The sequence below is a fragment of the Alligator sinensis genome, unplaced genomic scaffold (assembly GCF_000455745.1).
Source record: "Alligator sinensis unplaced genomic scaffold, ASM45574v1 scaffold288_1, whole genome shotgun sequence".
NCBI lineage: Eukaryota > Metazoa > Chordata > Crocodylia > Alligatoridae > Alligator > Alligator sinensis.
The window spans coordinates 3,626,219-3,640,216 of NW_005841876.1; the positions used below are offsets into that span (position 1 = coordinate 3,626,219).

Below are 13,998 nucleotides of genomic sequence, written 5' to 3' on the forward strand. Positions count from 1 at the left end.
CCTCCCTAGTTTTTATGGTCTCCGAGAGCTGCCTCAGGAGCCCCAAATCTAGTTCTTCCCCTTGGTGTGGGGGTCTGTAGCAGACCCCTACCACCAAATCCCTTTCTCCTTGACCTCCATGTAACCTAACCCACAATCCTTCTGCAACTGCATGTATGGTCACTAAGTGGCTGGAGGGCCCTTTCATACACTGCAACTGCATGTATGGTCGCTAAGTGGCTGGAGGGTCGCACCCAGAGAATGTTGGTGGAAGGGTCATTTTCGACCTGGAGGGATGTGGGCAGTGGGGTCCCCCAGGACCTCCACAAGAGAAAGCTGAGTGGGGATGTAGTGGCCTGTTACAAACTAGTCGGAGGCGACCAGCAAGCATTGGGAGAGTCCCTGTTCCCCCGAGCACTACCAGGAGTGACTAGAAATAACGGTCACAAGCTGGTAGAGGGTAGATTCAGACTAGACATCAGGAGGCGCTACTTCACAGTCAAGGCGGCTAGGACCTGGAACCAACTTCCAAGAGAAGTGGTGCTGGCTCCTACCCTGGGGGTCTTTAAGAGGAGGCTGGATGAACCCCTTGTTTGACCCCAGTACTCTTTCCTGCCATGGCAGGGGGTCAGACTTGATCTGCTCAGGTTCCTTCCGACCCTACCAACTATGAAACTATGCATGTCTCTATGCAGGAGCAGGAGTTCCCAGTGCTTTAAAAGTCTTTCTTGTGCATTAAACTAAAACTCCTCTGACATAATTTAGTTTGGCTCACCAGGAATTAAAACATTGCATCCATGGATCCGTTGGGTACAAACACAATGGCACTCAGATGTGTAATGAGCCTCTTTGTCCACCAGATCTCTATGCAGGAGCAGGAGTTCCCAGTGCTTTAAAAGTCTTTCTTGTGCATTAAACTAAAACTCCTCTGACATAATTTAGTTTGGCTCACCAGGAATTAAAACATTGCATCCATGGATCCGTTGGGTACAAACACAATGGCACTCAGATGTGTAATGAGCCTCTTTGTCCACCAGATGGCGCTGTGACTTTTTGTAGTTCATCCCTTCAAATTGCTTTTTTAATTGCTTCCACTTTTTTTTTTCTTGTGTGGCTTTTTCTTTTCTTTTTTTTTTTTCTTTGTTTGCTGCTTTGTGGCAGGGCATGGGCATGGGGTGGGTGGGGGACCCTGAGCCAGGAGGGGCAGTGCTGGACAGTCCTGCTCTGCTGCAACACCAGCTAGGGACCCAGCTTAATTTGTTTGAAAACCTAGTGTTTGTAAACACAGATGTTTATTTTGGAGCATCACAAATTTAAATTTTATAAACCTATTTAATTTAATGAGGATTAAAACCCATGGTGTGTACAGGCACCCTTGGATGCCAATGCATTGAGCATTATAGAAAAGGAGAGATGCAATCAGCTCTATCACTATTACCTCTTGTTGTTCTTTTGAATGAAGGCATCTGTGGCTGATGTGCTTTGTGCTTAACACAATGGTGTTGGTCTGTATTACTGCTTAATCAGAAGTCTAAGGCGACTTAAGCACAGGATGGGTATGAGTGATGGGTACCAAGATGCTCAGCATGGCCAACACAGTAATCGATAGGCACAGTAATATAAATAACTTTATTGGCAAAACTGAAGTTTCTAAGCAGTTAGCTGGGAGCTCTATGAATCATTTACTTTGACATAGTAGCCAAAAGTCCACTTGCACTAACTGTGATTTCAAATATGGCCATGTGGGACAGGACCTTTTAATTCCTGAACCTAGTCTTGCTTACTTTGTATTGTATGGCAGTAGTTGTAAACTGTTTTCTAGCATCAATAACAAGTGTAACTGAGTGGGGTGGGGGTTGAGGGGAGAGAGAGGAAATGGGAGCACTTCAAAATGTACTTGTTTTCTTTTCCAGGTTTGAATTATTAGAGACTTTGAGTTTTGATTCTGTAAGGAGACGAATGAGTGTAATTGTTAAATCGGCAACAGGTAGAAATCACATTCTGTCTTCTTTTAGTTGTGTTTGTAATCTTTGTCGTGATTTTGAATTCTTGTTGCCTCCTAAGTGGTCCATGTCAATTTTCAGTGAAGTGTGGGGATTTTAAACTGATAATTATGACTCTCAAGCCAATGTTCATATAGAGGGTATATTAAAAAAATTGTGGAGACTTGTTTACAAATGAACATTTGTTCATTTGTAAAGTGTGTATTTGGGGAAAAAAATCCCAAAACATTGCAACCATATTAACTCCTTATTTTGTGTCTTTTAGGTGACATTTTTCTCTTTTGTAAGGGAGCAGATTCTTCAATATTTCCTAGAGTTAAAGAGGGCAAAATAGACCAAATACGATCTCGGGTTGAGCGCAATGCAGTGGTAAGAGTAAATATCTGTCTTGTAGTAACATTATCTTGGCCATGCATGATGTACCAAGATGAGGAGAAGTTAAAGAATCTGTACTCCTATGCTATATCTGTCCATATAAGCCTTTTTGCCCTCCTACATGTCATAAATATTTTTCACCAAAGCTGCCCCTATGGGGCACTTGCTGCCCACAGTGCTGAGTCCATGCTACCCATACATATTTTTTAACTCCTTCTTAGGTGATGTGACTCAGCTCCAGTACAGGCCAGTGCCTAATCATCAGGGATCCTGGTTTTCTCTGATTAAAAAATCCCCAATTTTCATATTTAAAAAAGTAACCCAAAATCAACATTTTTCCGTGATTAAAATGAAATGCCACTATAGTTTATAGTGTATATATCCACATATATAGTATATATATGCACATTTTTCCATGATTAAAATGAAATGCCACTATAGTGTAGTGCCACTAAAGTGGCATTTCATTTTAATCATGGAAAAATGTGGATATATATAGTGGCATTTCATTTTAGTCACGGAAAAATGTGAATTTTGGGTTACTTTTTAAAATCTGAAAATTGGGGATTTTTTAATCGGAGAAAACCAGGATCCTTTCTAATCAGCACTTCAAAACCATTATTTGTTAGATATTTTTACATCATGTTTTTAACCAGGGCAAACTAGGAATGTGCATAGATGTCTGTTACTGTGTGTTACCCATAAATTGTTAATCGATGTACAGTGGTGAGATTTTCAAAAGCCACTCAACTTGAGCTACTGTATTTACCCAAATCCAAGACAATTTCAAATTTTACACCAAATCCCCAATAATTAGATCCTCTACATGGAAAATCTATAAATTAGTTTTAATTTTCCATGTTCAGAATCAAAGTATTGGACAGTCATCTTAAATTCATCCCCTCTATTACTGCAGCAGGGAAAATGGTAGTAGGGAGGCAGGCAGTTGGGGAGCCTTTGCCCCGCCCCCGCCCCCAGGTGCCTGCATGTCGTGGCCCTTGCACCCCCATTCCAGTGCCTGCAGTCCTGGCATTTGTACCTCCTGCCCTGCCCCTGCTGCCTCTTTCCTGCCAGGGGCCAGGGTCAGAGCTGCAATCACTGCGTGTCGCTGGGCCGGAGAAGGGATGGAGGCAGAGCTGTGGTGGAAAGTGACATCAGTGGTAGTGGCAGGGAGGAAGACTGTGGGGGTCAGGAGGGTACTGCAGCACCTACTCAAACCTCAGATCAGGGCCAGAGTTGGAGTTGCAGGAGGTGCCTGTCCAACCCCCACCCTCTGCCATTTCTGTACTCAAATCAAGGATGAGGGGCCCTTTTCCTCCTATGTTAAATGGGGTACCGGAGGCACCTCATCTTGGATTCCAACGTATAGAGTATGTCTGTTCTTCAGTTGAAGTCAGTGGTAAAACTCCTATTAAAAACCCTACCCCCAGCATTCAGTCCTAGCCTTGATTGACTGCATGTCACTTCACAGGCTCTCAAGAGAGAGAAACCATTAGAACATAATTAAACAGCAAATGTTCTAGTTATAGAGAAACAACACAACAATAATGCTTATACAAACATTTTTTTCTCCCTTAAAAGGAAATATGAGCTTGCTTGATTCCATGGGGAAGAAATCCCAAACTTGGTTTTACTTGTAAGACAGGCTTAGGAGTAGTAAAATATTGGTCTCAGCTTTTAAAGAACACAAGTAATTTGCGTGAAATGTGATTATTTGTCTTTAAAAAAGCATTTGGCTTGTAATCAGAACTGACTGTTTACAAGTAAACAAGTATTACTACAGGAAAATTAACATTATCTGCTTTTGTTTTAAAGGGATATTGGTTGATCTTTAAATCTTCTTGCAAGAGCATATCACTAAGCTTTACTATACAAAACAATTGTCTATCTTCTGCAAGGTTGTTTGGTCAGAGGTAAAGGAGGTTAATGAAACTGAAAGAACAATTTAACACATCATATCCATCCAACTTCTTGTAAAGAACAAATCCAGACCCATCACTTCAGTATTTCTTCATCATTGACAACTGCATTTAGGGCTGATTTCTAAATATAGAAAATTCCGAGAAATAATACAGACAGCAAATAGGCTCATCCGCTGTAATAAATAACAATCAGGAAACCAATTACATGACCTGTCTTTTTTAGATTGGTACAGGTAACTGTATAGAGAGCTGCCTTTACTTGCTTGATTGATCTTCTGTACTAACATTAAAATGCCTTTTGAAATATATTACTTCTTACAACATTAGTTAGCTGGCAAATAAAACATTTCCTTATTTTGTTACAGACATAGTGCCAATGTTGAAGCAGTCTGAAATGTCTTTCCTACCAGATTTAACAGTCTAGTTAAGCTACTACAGTCTGGTTCCCCCTGGCCTTTCCTTTCCTTTTTTTTTTCTTTGGTAAGGATCATTGAGAAGTTGTTCATTTTGTCATTTTTGTCACTTACAACCTAGATTTTTTTCTACTGATATTTAAGTTTTGGATTAGTTGCCCAAAAAGTTAGGTCTAAAATGAGCAAAATTATCTGTGTCATCTCAAAGACTGTATTCTTCAAGGAGTAGCCATTAATATGTTCTGTCTTTAAAAAAATGGAAAACTTAATTGAGAAGTGGTGTAGTTATAGTTAATTGCTCAATAGCAATAAAATACTTAGGAATCTGTGATCCTTGCTGCGTGGAATTTTTGGTTTCAGCAGGCAAAATGCTGCAGCCACAAAGTGCCCAGGAAAAGGTTTTCTTAATTCTTAGTATTCCTGTGATAATACCAGGGGCTGAGAGACAATGTATGGTGCACCAATGCAAAGTATGTTAATACCAGTGGGAAGACCTCACAATCTTGCCTTTGTCAAGGAACTGAATCAGAGTTTTTTTTTCAAGCAAGACATACCTGTTAATTAAAGGAGGTTTTTAAATGAGGAAGCAACGTTAATCCATTTTTAGAAGGGAATCTGCGGATAGGAGAGTGAAATTTGTCCCTCTGTCTATTTCAGTCATCTTCACAGGAATGAGGTTCATCCTCTTATATGCACGTTCCCTTCTAAAAAAGAATTAATGTTGTTTTCTCATTTAGTGGCATTTCATCTCCTTTGATAACTGCCAATGTCCAGAATCTAGGTGAGTTTTTCATTCAAAACATTTTTTACTTCATTACTAGCATGTTCATACATCAGTTGCTTTTTTCTTTTCCCCTGGTTCATGCAGAGTCAAGCTTAAAGGTCATTTTGCAGTTCTAATTTAAACCTTTTTCCCTTTTTTTTGAAATTGTGGATTTTTCCCTTTACTAAGAGCTCACGCTATGCACCTCTTTTCATCCAGTAAAATCTACTAATGCATCGAAACGCACATAGTCCAAACTATCTTATTGCAAATCACTCTCTTATAGAACAGAATAATTTCATAATTCACTGACAAACTCTTCTTCAATCTGTTTAGCATCCCACAGCAGGAACTGTCTTTCTTTCCTGACAGTACTGCTATTGTCCCTTCATTGGTTCTTTGTTCTTTCTGTATGAAGCTCAAGTGCACTGTCACTAAAAGCTTGGTAGAATTTGACATCTTCTTATCCCTCTTTTACAATTTGCCCATTCATGACTGCTTCTTGTTCTCATCCATTTATTCCTTACAACTAGAATAACCTTCCTCTATTGTGCTCAAAATCCATTTCTTTCACTCTGCTTTCTACCACTGACTTTCAGTCCTGTGCTGTCTGCTTCACTCTGCTTGCTTTGGTGTCTGTTTCAAAAATCACAACCTTTACATCATATACCAAGTCATATAACTCGCACTATCTTTTTATCTTATTTCTTATTGGCCCTTATTTCCCTGCCCTTTCTTTAGTTACCTTCATGTTCTGTGTCATACCTAGAATATAGATTCCTTAAGAACTGTTTCATTTTAGTGATCAGTAAGGCAGAGTTCTGCTACCACATGCATATGCAATAAAGATAATATCTGTCATTAAGAAGAAAAATTTGCCGTACTTGCATCAAAAATGATGGTTTTTGTTTGTTTTTTTTGTTATACTGCCTTCTGAAAGCTTGTCATCATTCTGCTTAATTTCAACCCAGCTCTTACTTGCTTTGGTGCATTTGTGTACAGGAAACTATAAAGCTAAGGTACCAAGTAGAGAATAGATCAGGGGTCCTCAAGCCCCAGCCCACAGGCCAGATCCAGCATATCAAGAAGTATATGCTGCATCGGTATAGATCCAGGCCTGTTTACTCCCTATTTGGATGATCACAATCTCTTTATCTGTTGCTCTAGGGCCTAGTAAAATCACTTTCCCTCTGCTCTGCTAACTTTCCTGTCCTGACCTAACATCAAGGAATCAAAAGGGCAAATCTTATTAATTGTAAAATGCTTTTTATTCTTGGAACCATCCTAATGTAAACTCCATTAAGAAAAAAGCCCTGAAATTATTATGTGAGGCCAATGATATTTCTTATTTTGATGGTATTCTTAAGGAGGGACTCCGAACACTCTGTGTTGCATATAAGAAGTTCACACACAAAGAGTATGATTTTTTGCACAAGATGCTTCAGAGTTCAATGCTGGCCCTGCAGGATCGGGAAAAGAAACTGGCAGAGGCATATGACAAGATAGAAAAGGATCTTATTTTGCTTGGTGCTACAGCTGTTGAAGACCGGTTAGTATATGAGGGGGTTTTGTTTGCCTGTTTGATTTTGGGGGGAGGTGATGAGAAGGGGAAGGGGAACCTATACTTTATATCAGATCTGATGAATTAAAAGAAATACCTGTTAGCTAAAGAACTGACTCTGACACTCAAAGATTTCTTTTCCTCTCTTGCACTAGATGCAGATACCTTTATACAAATGATTCTCATAGAATTCTTCCTTTTTTTGTATGTAAAGACATACTCTCCGGAGCAGAGAGGGAACCTTATACTACCCAGCTCATTTCATTAAAAAAAAAATTGACGTTAGAAGTTTTGGGCCCCCTGGCCCCCTGTGGAGGAGGGGAGCACTATGGGATGCTGGAGGCCTTCAAAAATGTTCCTCTTTTTCTGACGGTTGTTTTTTTAAGTGTTTCAGCCATTACTGAAGGGCTTATTTGGCTGCGCGTTATCTGTCTTTTGCTGTTTAGGGCACTTCAAACTACATGACTGTTCGTGGCTTAAAACTTTTTACTGGCTGAAAACACGTGTCAACTTTGTGCCAACAGTTAACACAAAAACCAAGTCAACCAGATGTCTTAGTCCTTTGTTTCACTACAAGTGCTTAAATTTTGTGGTGGTCATGACCCTAGTAATCATTTGTGCTGCCTTTTAGCAGCCTATGTCTGTTCCTTTATGGCAGGAGAGTGCAGGCAGTTACCATGCCAGGCAGGAACTCACCCAGCTTTAGGGGCCCAGTCCTGTGGGAAAAGGACCCCAGGTGCCTTATCACCCCGACACAGAGCCCACATCTGCAATCATTCCTCTGGTGCACATCTACAAGTATAATGGGGGGTTAACTCCCATAGAGATTTCCCCCTCTGCTTGCAAACAGCACCCCAACATGGGGCACAGCAGGGAGAAAAGTACCAAGCCCTGGCATACGTATAATGTTACCAAACCCTGAATCAGGGTGCAAGGTGCAAGCTCTGACAGGGGACCCCTATGGGAGTTCCCCCTCTACGCTTGAATGCCCTGTGGTGGGATTCCCCTGGAATAGCCACACTGCAGGCACAGAAAGGAGAACCTTTTGGGAGTTCCCCCCTCTGCACCTGCAGATGCACACCAAAGAAATCCCCTGCAGCAGGATTCAAGCAGAGAGGAAGGAAACTTCCATAGGGGTCCCCTTCTCTGTATGTGCACACTGACACAGAGAAACCCACTTTCGGACATACACCCCAAGACAGGCCATGGCACCCTTTTCCCATAGGATCAGGCCTCTAAAGCCCCAGGAGGGGCATGGGCCCAACCATACAGGATGACAGCCCTGGTGATGTCTTTAGACATCAGCCAAGTGGGTCAGGAACATATAGCAACACAGCTGAGCACGCTCCAAAGAGCATGTCTGTTTCTGACCTGTATGTCATGGGAAACTTTTAATAAAGACCCTGAATTTCTCATTTCCAGTCAGTCCATCAGGATTTATTCTCAATTGATATCCACAGACTACAAGAAAAAGCTGCTGACACTATTGAAGCACTCCAGAAAGCTGGCATTAAAGTTTGGGTTCTGACAGGCGACAAAATGGAAACTGCTGCAGCCACTTGCTATGCCTGCAAGCTCTTCAGAAGAAACACACAAATACTTGAGCTAACCACGAAGAAAATTGAGGAACAAAGTTTACATGATGTGCTGTTTGACCTAAGCAAAACTGTCCTTAGGCACAGTGGCAGCTTAACCAGGGACAGCTTCTCAGGGTATGTAGAAAGTTCATCTTTCAAGCCAAAAGAACACTAGCTGAACATTTTATAATTATTTGAATGGTTGATAAAATAGATGAAAAGCTCCAGTGTGAGTTGTTGCATAGAACTAGAACTGTTGTGGCATAGAAATGTACATGGAATGTAGGCTTCAATCTTCACACTCTTTGTCTTGGAACATTACTTTTGAGAATGTTCTTAATAGTTTAAAATATCTCTCTCCAATTATATTTTCCATTGTGAGAGATTGTTCTATTAGCATGGTTTTTGTTCATGATCATACATGTTATTTTTGTTTTAAAATATACAGAAAATAGTACGTTCCTATGTCAAGATTATTGTACTCTGTGCTGCCCAGATAAAACCATGCCCCTGTAGTATAATTAAGAGGCTGAGAGTACACCTATATGCACGTGGGGCACAGCATACAGACTGGAAGTTTTACTGTACCTCGTAAGAACTTGAAAAATGAGTGGTTTAAATATGAAGACATGGGAACCAGAAATCATATAATCATATTATAGGTATTCAGTGGCTCAGAGGAAAGGAGGATATCATGGGGAAGAGAAATTGGGTTCACCTGTTTGAAATGTGCCAGGGAGGAAAAGGATAGTTAGAGAGAGGGACAAATGTTATTTGGAAGCTGAAAATGGAAACATGTATGAACTAGGGCTTACTGAAATGAAAGCTACTGCAAAATAAACTAGATATTGAATTTTTTCAAAGTGGCTATCAGTGGATGTTCATTCCATTCTAAAAAAGGTTTGGGGGCTTATTAAACCTTATAGACAGGCTCTATAGTTTTGGCAGCAAATCCAGACATGAGTCTGGTTGCTTGGAGTCTAGCTTGCTAACCATAACTAAAAGTTAATGGTTTTCCCTGTGTCTCATTACTTGTGTGTGTGTACATATATTTGAAGTGATATATAAAATACAATGTAGTATATATAATAAGATATTAAACACATTTTTATTTTAAAAGAAAAACCCTCTTGTGTGTCTTGTCAGGAGCTCATGGGTACGTTCAGTCAAACCTCTCAGATTTCTTTACTTGAAAATTCTTCATTCATTGGTTATGTTATTTCATTTTTCAGTTAATTTTACATTTATATCTGTCTTATTTTAATCCCACTGTGGTTTCATCTTTGTTATAAGCAATCCCTTGCACCGTTGGAAACCCAAACACAGTAGCCTACTCCTATTAAGAACATGAATGAAATGTTCTGTGTAGCTACACTGTACAATATAATGTAAACATAGCTGAGTTAGCTATAAAATATCTAACTTAGGCCTGTCAGCATGACCATACTGCAGTCATAGGAGTAATGGCAACTTAAGTACAAACTTCTGGCTTATCTCCTAAGCTCAAGAAGTACTAACACCAGGCTCAAGTGTCTTTTGGACCCTTCTTTCAAACACAAAAATGTCCAGTATAACATAAAACAAAGCTTGTTCCAACTCGGAGCAAAGACTTACTTCAGTGCATCATTCTCTGCTTTGTGACCTGAGACCAGACCTTCCTACCCAACCTGAGCTTGCAGCGCTTTTCAAAGGGGTCAGCTGGCACCAGACTCCTTTGACCCTTAAAAAAATCAAACAGCTTCCTGCACTGAGTCTGTCTAGTTTCATCAGTCAAGCGAGGTGGTAAAATGGGAAAACAAATAAACCAGCTGACCAAAAAATAATCTAGAATACTAAAGTAAATTATTAGTAGCAGAAGAGACAAGTTTTCATGTTAAGTGCATTTTAATCTTGATAGCATTCTTTTGTTAAGCCTCCTTATTCATAAGCAAGGATCCTGGTTTTCTCTAATTATAAAAATCCCCAATTTTCAAATTAAAAAAGTAACCCAAAATCTACATTTTTCCATGATGAATATGAAACACCACTAATATATAGATACATATAGAGAGAGAGTGGCATTTCATTTATTTCTATATTAGTGGTGTTTCATTTTCATCATGGAAAAATTTGGATTGGGTTACTTTTTTAATCCAAAAATTGGGGGTTTTTTTTTTTTATCAGAGAAAACCAGGATCCCTGTTCATAAGTAAGTTAGTGCTACACACCACTGTGAAATCAAAACTCAAAATTATTTCACAGTAACTCGTAGTTATTTAACTCTATTTGTGTTTTCCCCCTCAACAGACTTTCAGCTGATATGCACGATTATGGTTTAATTATTGATGGAGCAGCATTATCATTAATAATGAAACCGAGAGAAGATGGGAGCTCGGGTAACTACAGAGAACTCTTCCTTGAAATCTGCAGAAACTGCAGTGCAGTGTTATGCTGTCGAATGGCGCCTTTGCAGAAAGCTCAGGTTTGTTTCATTTGATAATTATTGTTAACAGCGTATCAGGGTAAATATTGAATGTTGTTACTTTTGTGTGACATGGGAATTCAAAATTGTTAGCATTCAATTTTCTAGATCTTAAAGTAGAAGAAAAAAAATGAAAATTAGAAAAAGAATGAGAGGGGAATTTCTGTAAAAAGCAATTTAGGTAATGGCACATTAAAATGACACTCTACTATGCATCTGATTGTGATTTATGTGCATTATATTCAAGTTTTATGGCTGAAACATGCCGATTAATGAACATATTAAATGAACTGAACTAATTGCGTCATCTTCTACTGATATTACAATGTATTATTGGAAACATGAACTGTATCTTGTTGTGTTACTCCTTTAATAAACACAAAAAGGTAAGTCCAAATAGAGCAAGTGGATGCTATAAATTCTTTAAGCAGACAAGGTTCTTTGGGTAAATGTTATATTTTTTATTAGACCAACTAAATAGTTGGGAAAAGTGTTCTGTATATGATTTTGGGCACATAAATTCTTTAATATATGTTTATTTTTTTTGTTACATTAGTTTAAAAGTATTTCCCCATTATTGAAACATGTCAATGGTGTTAACATGAATATACAAATTTGCTTTACATGTTTCCAAATAAAAGGCTCATTTAATATGGGGTTTAGTTTGTAAACAATATTAATATTTCCAGTGTAAGGAAATATAATCTTTTTTTTAAAGACACTAAACTGTTGGAAAATTCATATATTTTATCCAGCACTGAGTATTTTTGCCTTGATACACACGTACAGCATACATGCATATTCATTTAGCCTAATTAACACACTTAGTCACTTTTATTTTAAACTGCAGGAAAAATTTTTAAGTCTTTAGTTTGAATAGACTGTTTTTTAAAAAACAAAATGTGCCTACAGCTTATAATAGGCCTACAATTGCATCTGGGATATATTTTAATTGAAAAGTATTCGTACACAGAGCCTGTCTGTGTGTCTGTATGTAAAGAGTATTGTTATGAAAAGGTTGTAGAAACTGGAAGAAGTTGTTTGTTACTATGCAAGAAACTTTTCAGAATCAATGTTTACCATTAATGTTGTTGATTTTGCTCACAAGATAAGTTTTAAAGATTGTTTTCCTACTTCAGGAAAGTGCATTTGAGAGAAGAATCTCTTTCAATCTTTTGTTTCACCATTTACTTGAAAATTTACAATCTTTACTTGTTGGGGTTTATTTTCATTAATTGAAGTGATCAGAGCTTATAAGTGAAGATTGTGAAACAGAAGTTCTATTTAAATACATATACATTTATTTAGCCAGCTCAGCATGCTGTCTACCTCTGTTAACATTGTAGTACATGTAAAAGCAGGAGTCTCTCTATCCATATCTAACCTTCTTTATAGTCAAAGAGTACATGATGATTTTTAATGTCTAGTAGTTGAGTTGACCAGGACTCTTTGGGCTTTTGATTTGCTTTTAACCATACTGCTTGCTAATTAATTAAATGCCAAATGCTCTATTTTACAAAATAGTCAAGCTATAGAAGTATCAAAGAAGAGGTTTTTAATGCTGAGTTTTTTTTTCTCCAGATTGTAAAACTGATTAAATTATCTAAGGAACATCCTATCACGTTAGCAATTGGTGATGGAGCAAATGACGTCAGTATGATTCTTGAAGCACATGTTGGTATAGGTAAGTTTACAATTTACATTGTAACTTCATAGTAATGCAAATATACATTAGAAAGGCATTTTTTGAAAGAATTATGTTTTCTTAGCTAACTTACTATACAAAATCCAAGTAATTATATGGTTTTATGAAATCTAATAATAGTTCATTAACAATGCAGCATGAGCAGCAACTTTACAGATATTCATGTATATCCTTTAATACTTCTTTTGTTTACTCAGCTTCTATCAACCCTTTGTTTTCAGGGGTCATTGGAAAGGAAGGTCGTCAGGCTGCAAGAAATAGTGACTATGCAATACCTAAATTTAAACATTTGAAAAAAATGTTACTTGTTCACGGGCATTTTTATTATGTGAGGATATCAGAGCTTGTGCAATACTTCTTTTATAAGGTAGCGTGACATTTGTTCTTACTGTTTAATTCACACACATGCATATGTAATAATACCTAGCTATATTTGATATATACAATCAACTGTACAAAACGGTTATTCCATGGAGAGATTCTGTTGACTCCTGTGTAATACAATCCCCAAGTGTTTTTGCTTATCATCACCACAGGTAAAATGTCTTTTATTTATATTCACTGTGACCTTTTAATATGGTTAAAAGAAAAATTCCCATTTTCTCCTTAATCATCTTCTCCCTCTCGGGAATTCCAGCACCTGCTTTTTCCCCAACATGAACAATTTCTAGGTTCCCTATGTGGTGGCCTTTTAAATCAAGTTTGAGGAATAGTATTGTTAAACTCCCTCACACCCTTGGGTGTGTATTTTGGGCTCATAGATGAGTGATAGAGCATTTAACATTTTAAGTTCAATTGGCTGATATGGATGGAGGGGGCGGGGTAAAAAAAACCAGCATCTGGTAGGGGTGTACCGGTAGAGATTTTTGGGGCTGATACCAATAGCCGATATTTAAGGAGGCATATCAGCCAATACCAATCCAATTTCCGATACAGCTGCCACCGGCTGCTAAGTCCAGTATTGTGGAAGGGGCGTGGGGGGGCAGATCAACATCCCTGCAGTGAGGGAGGAAACAGGTGCTGCCCAAGCAGGGTGAGGGGGCATGGGGGCTGCGACTCATGGTGGGGATGGTGGCTCCCACTGCTGCTTGCTCCTCAGCGGGGGGCACGGAGGGGGCACCCTACAGATCCGTGTGGGGCGGGGCGGGCTGCAGCCAGGGGAACACGGGGCTCTTCTTGGTGGGGGCTGGGCTGGAGTCAGAGCAGGCTCTGGCGGCGCTGGGAGGATGCTGCATCTAC

The 13,998-nt window shown here is 39.0% G+C and overlaps 1 protein-coding gene across 9 annotated transcripts in view; it reads left to right on the plus strand.

Moving 5' to 3' along the window:
- Window positions 1-13,998, plus strand: part of ATP11A (ATPase phospholipid transporting 11A) — a 267,750-nt gene that overhangs the window by 188,060 nt on the left and 65,692 nt on the right. For all 9 annotated transcript variants that reach the window (XM_025196104.1, XM_025196100.1, XM_025196097.1 and 6 more), the window contains 7 exons: window positions 1,893-1,966; window positions 2,248-2,351; window positions 6,823-7,004; window positions 8,477-8,728; window positions 10,880-11,054; window positions 12,636-12,738; window positions 12,981-13,126. In XM_025196104.1, coding sequence (XP_025051889.1) covers window positions 1,893-1,966; window positions 2,248-2,351; window positions 6,823-7,004; window positions 8,477-8,728; window positions 10,880-11,054; window positions 12,636-12,738; window positions 12,981-13,126 — 1,036 coding nt within the window. The remainder of the gene's footprint in view (window positions 1-1,892; window positions 1,967-2,247; window positions 2,352-6,822; window positions 7,005-8,476; window positions 8,729-10,879; window positions 11,055-12,635; window positions 12,739-12,980; window positions 13,127-13,998) is intronic.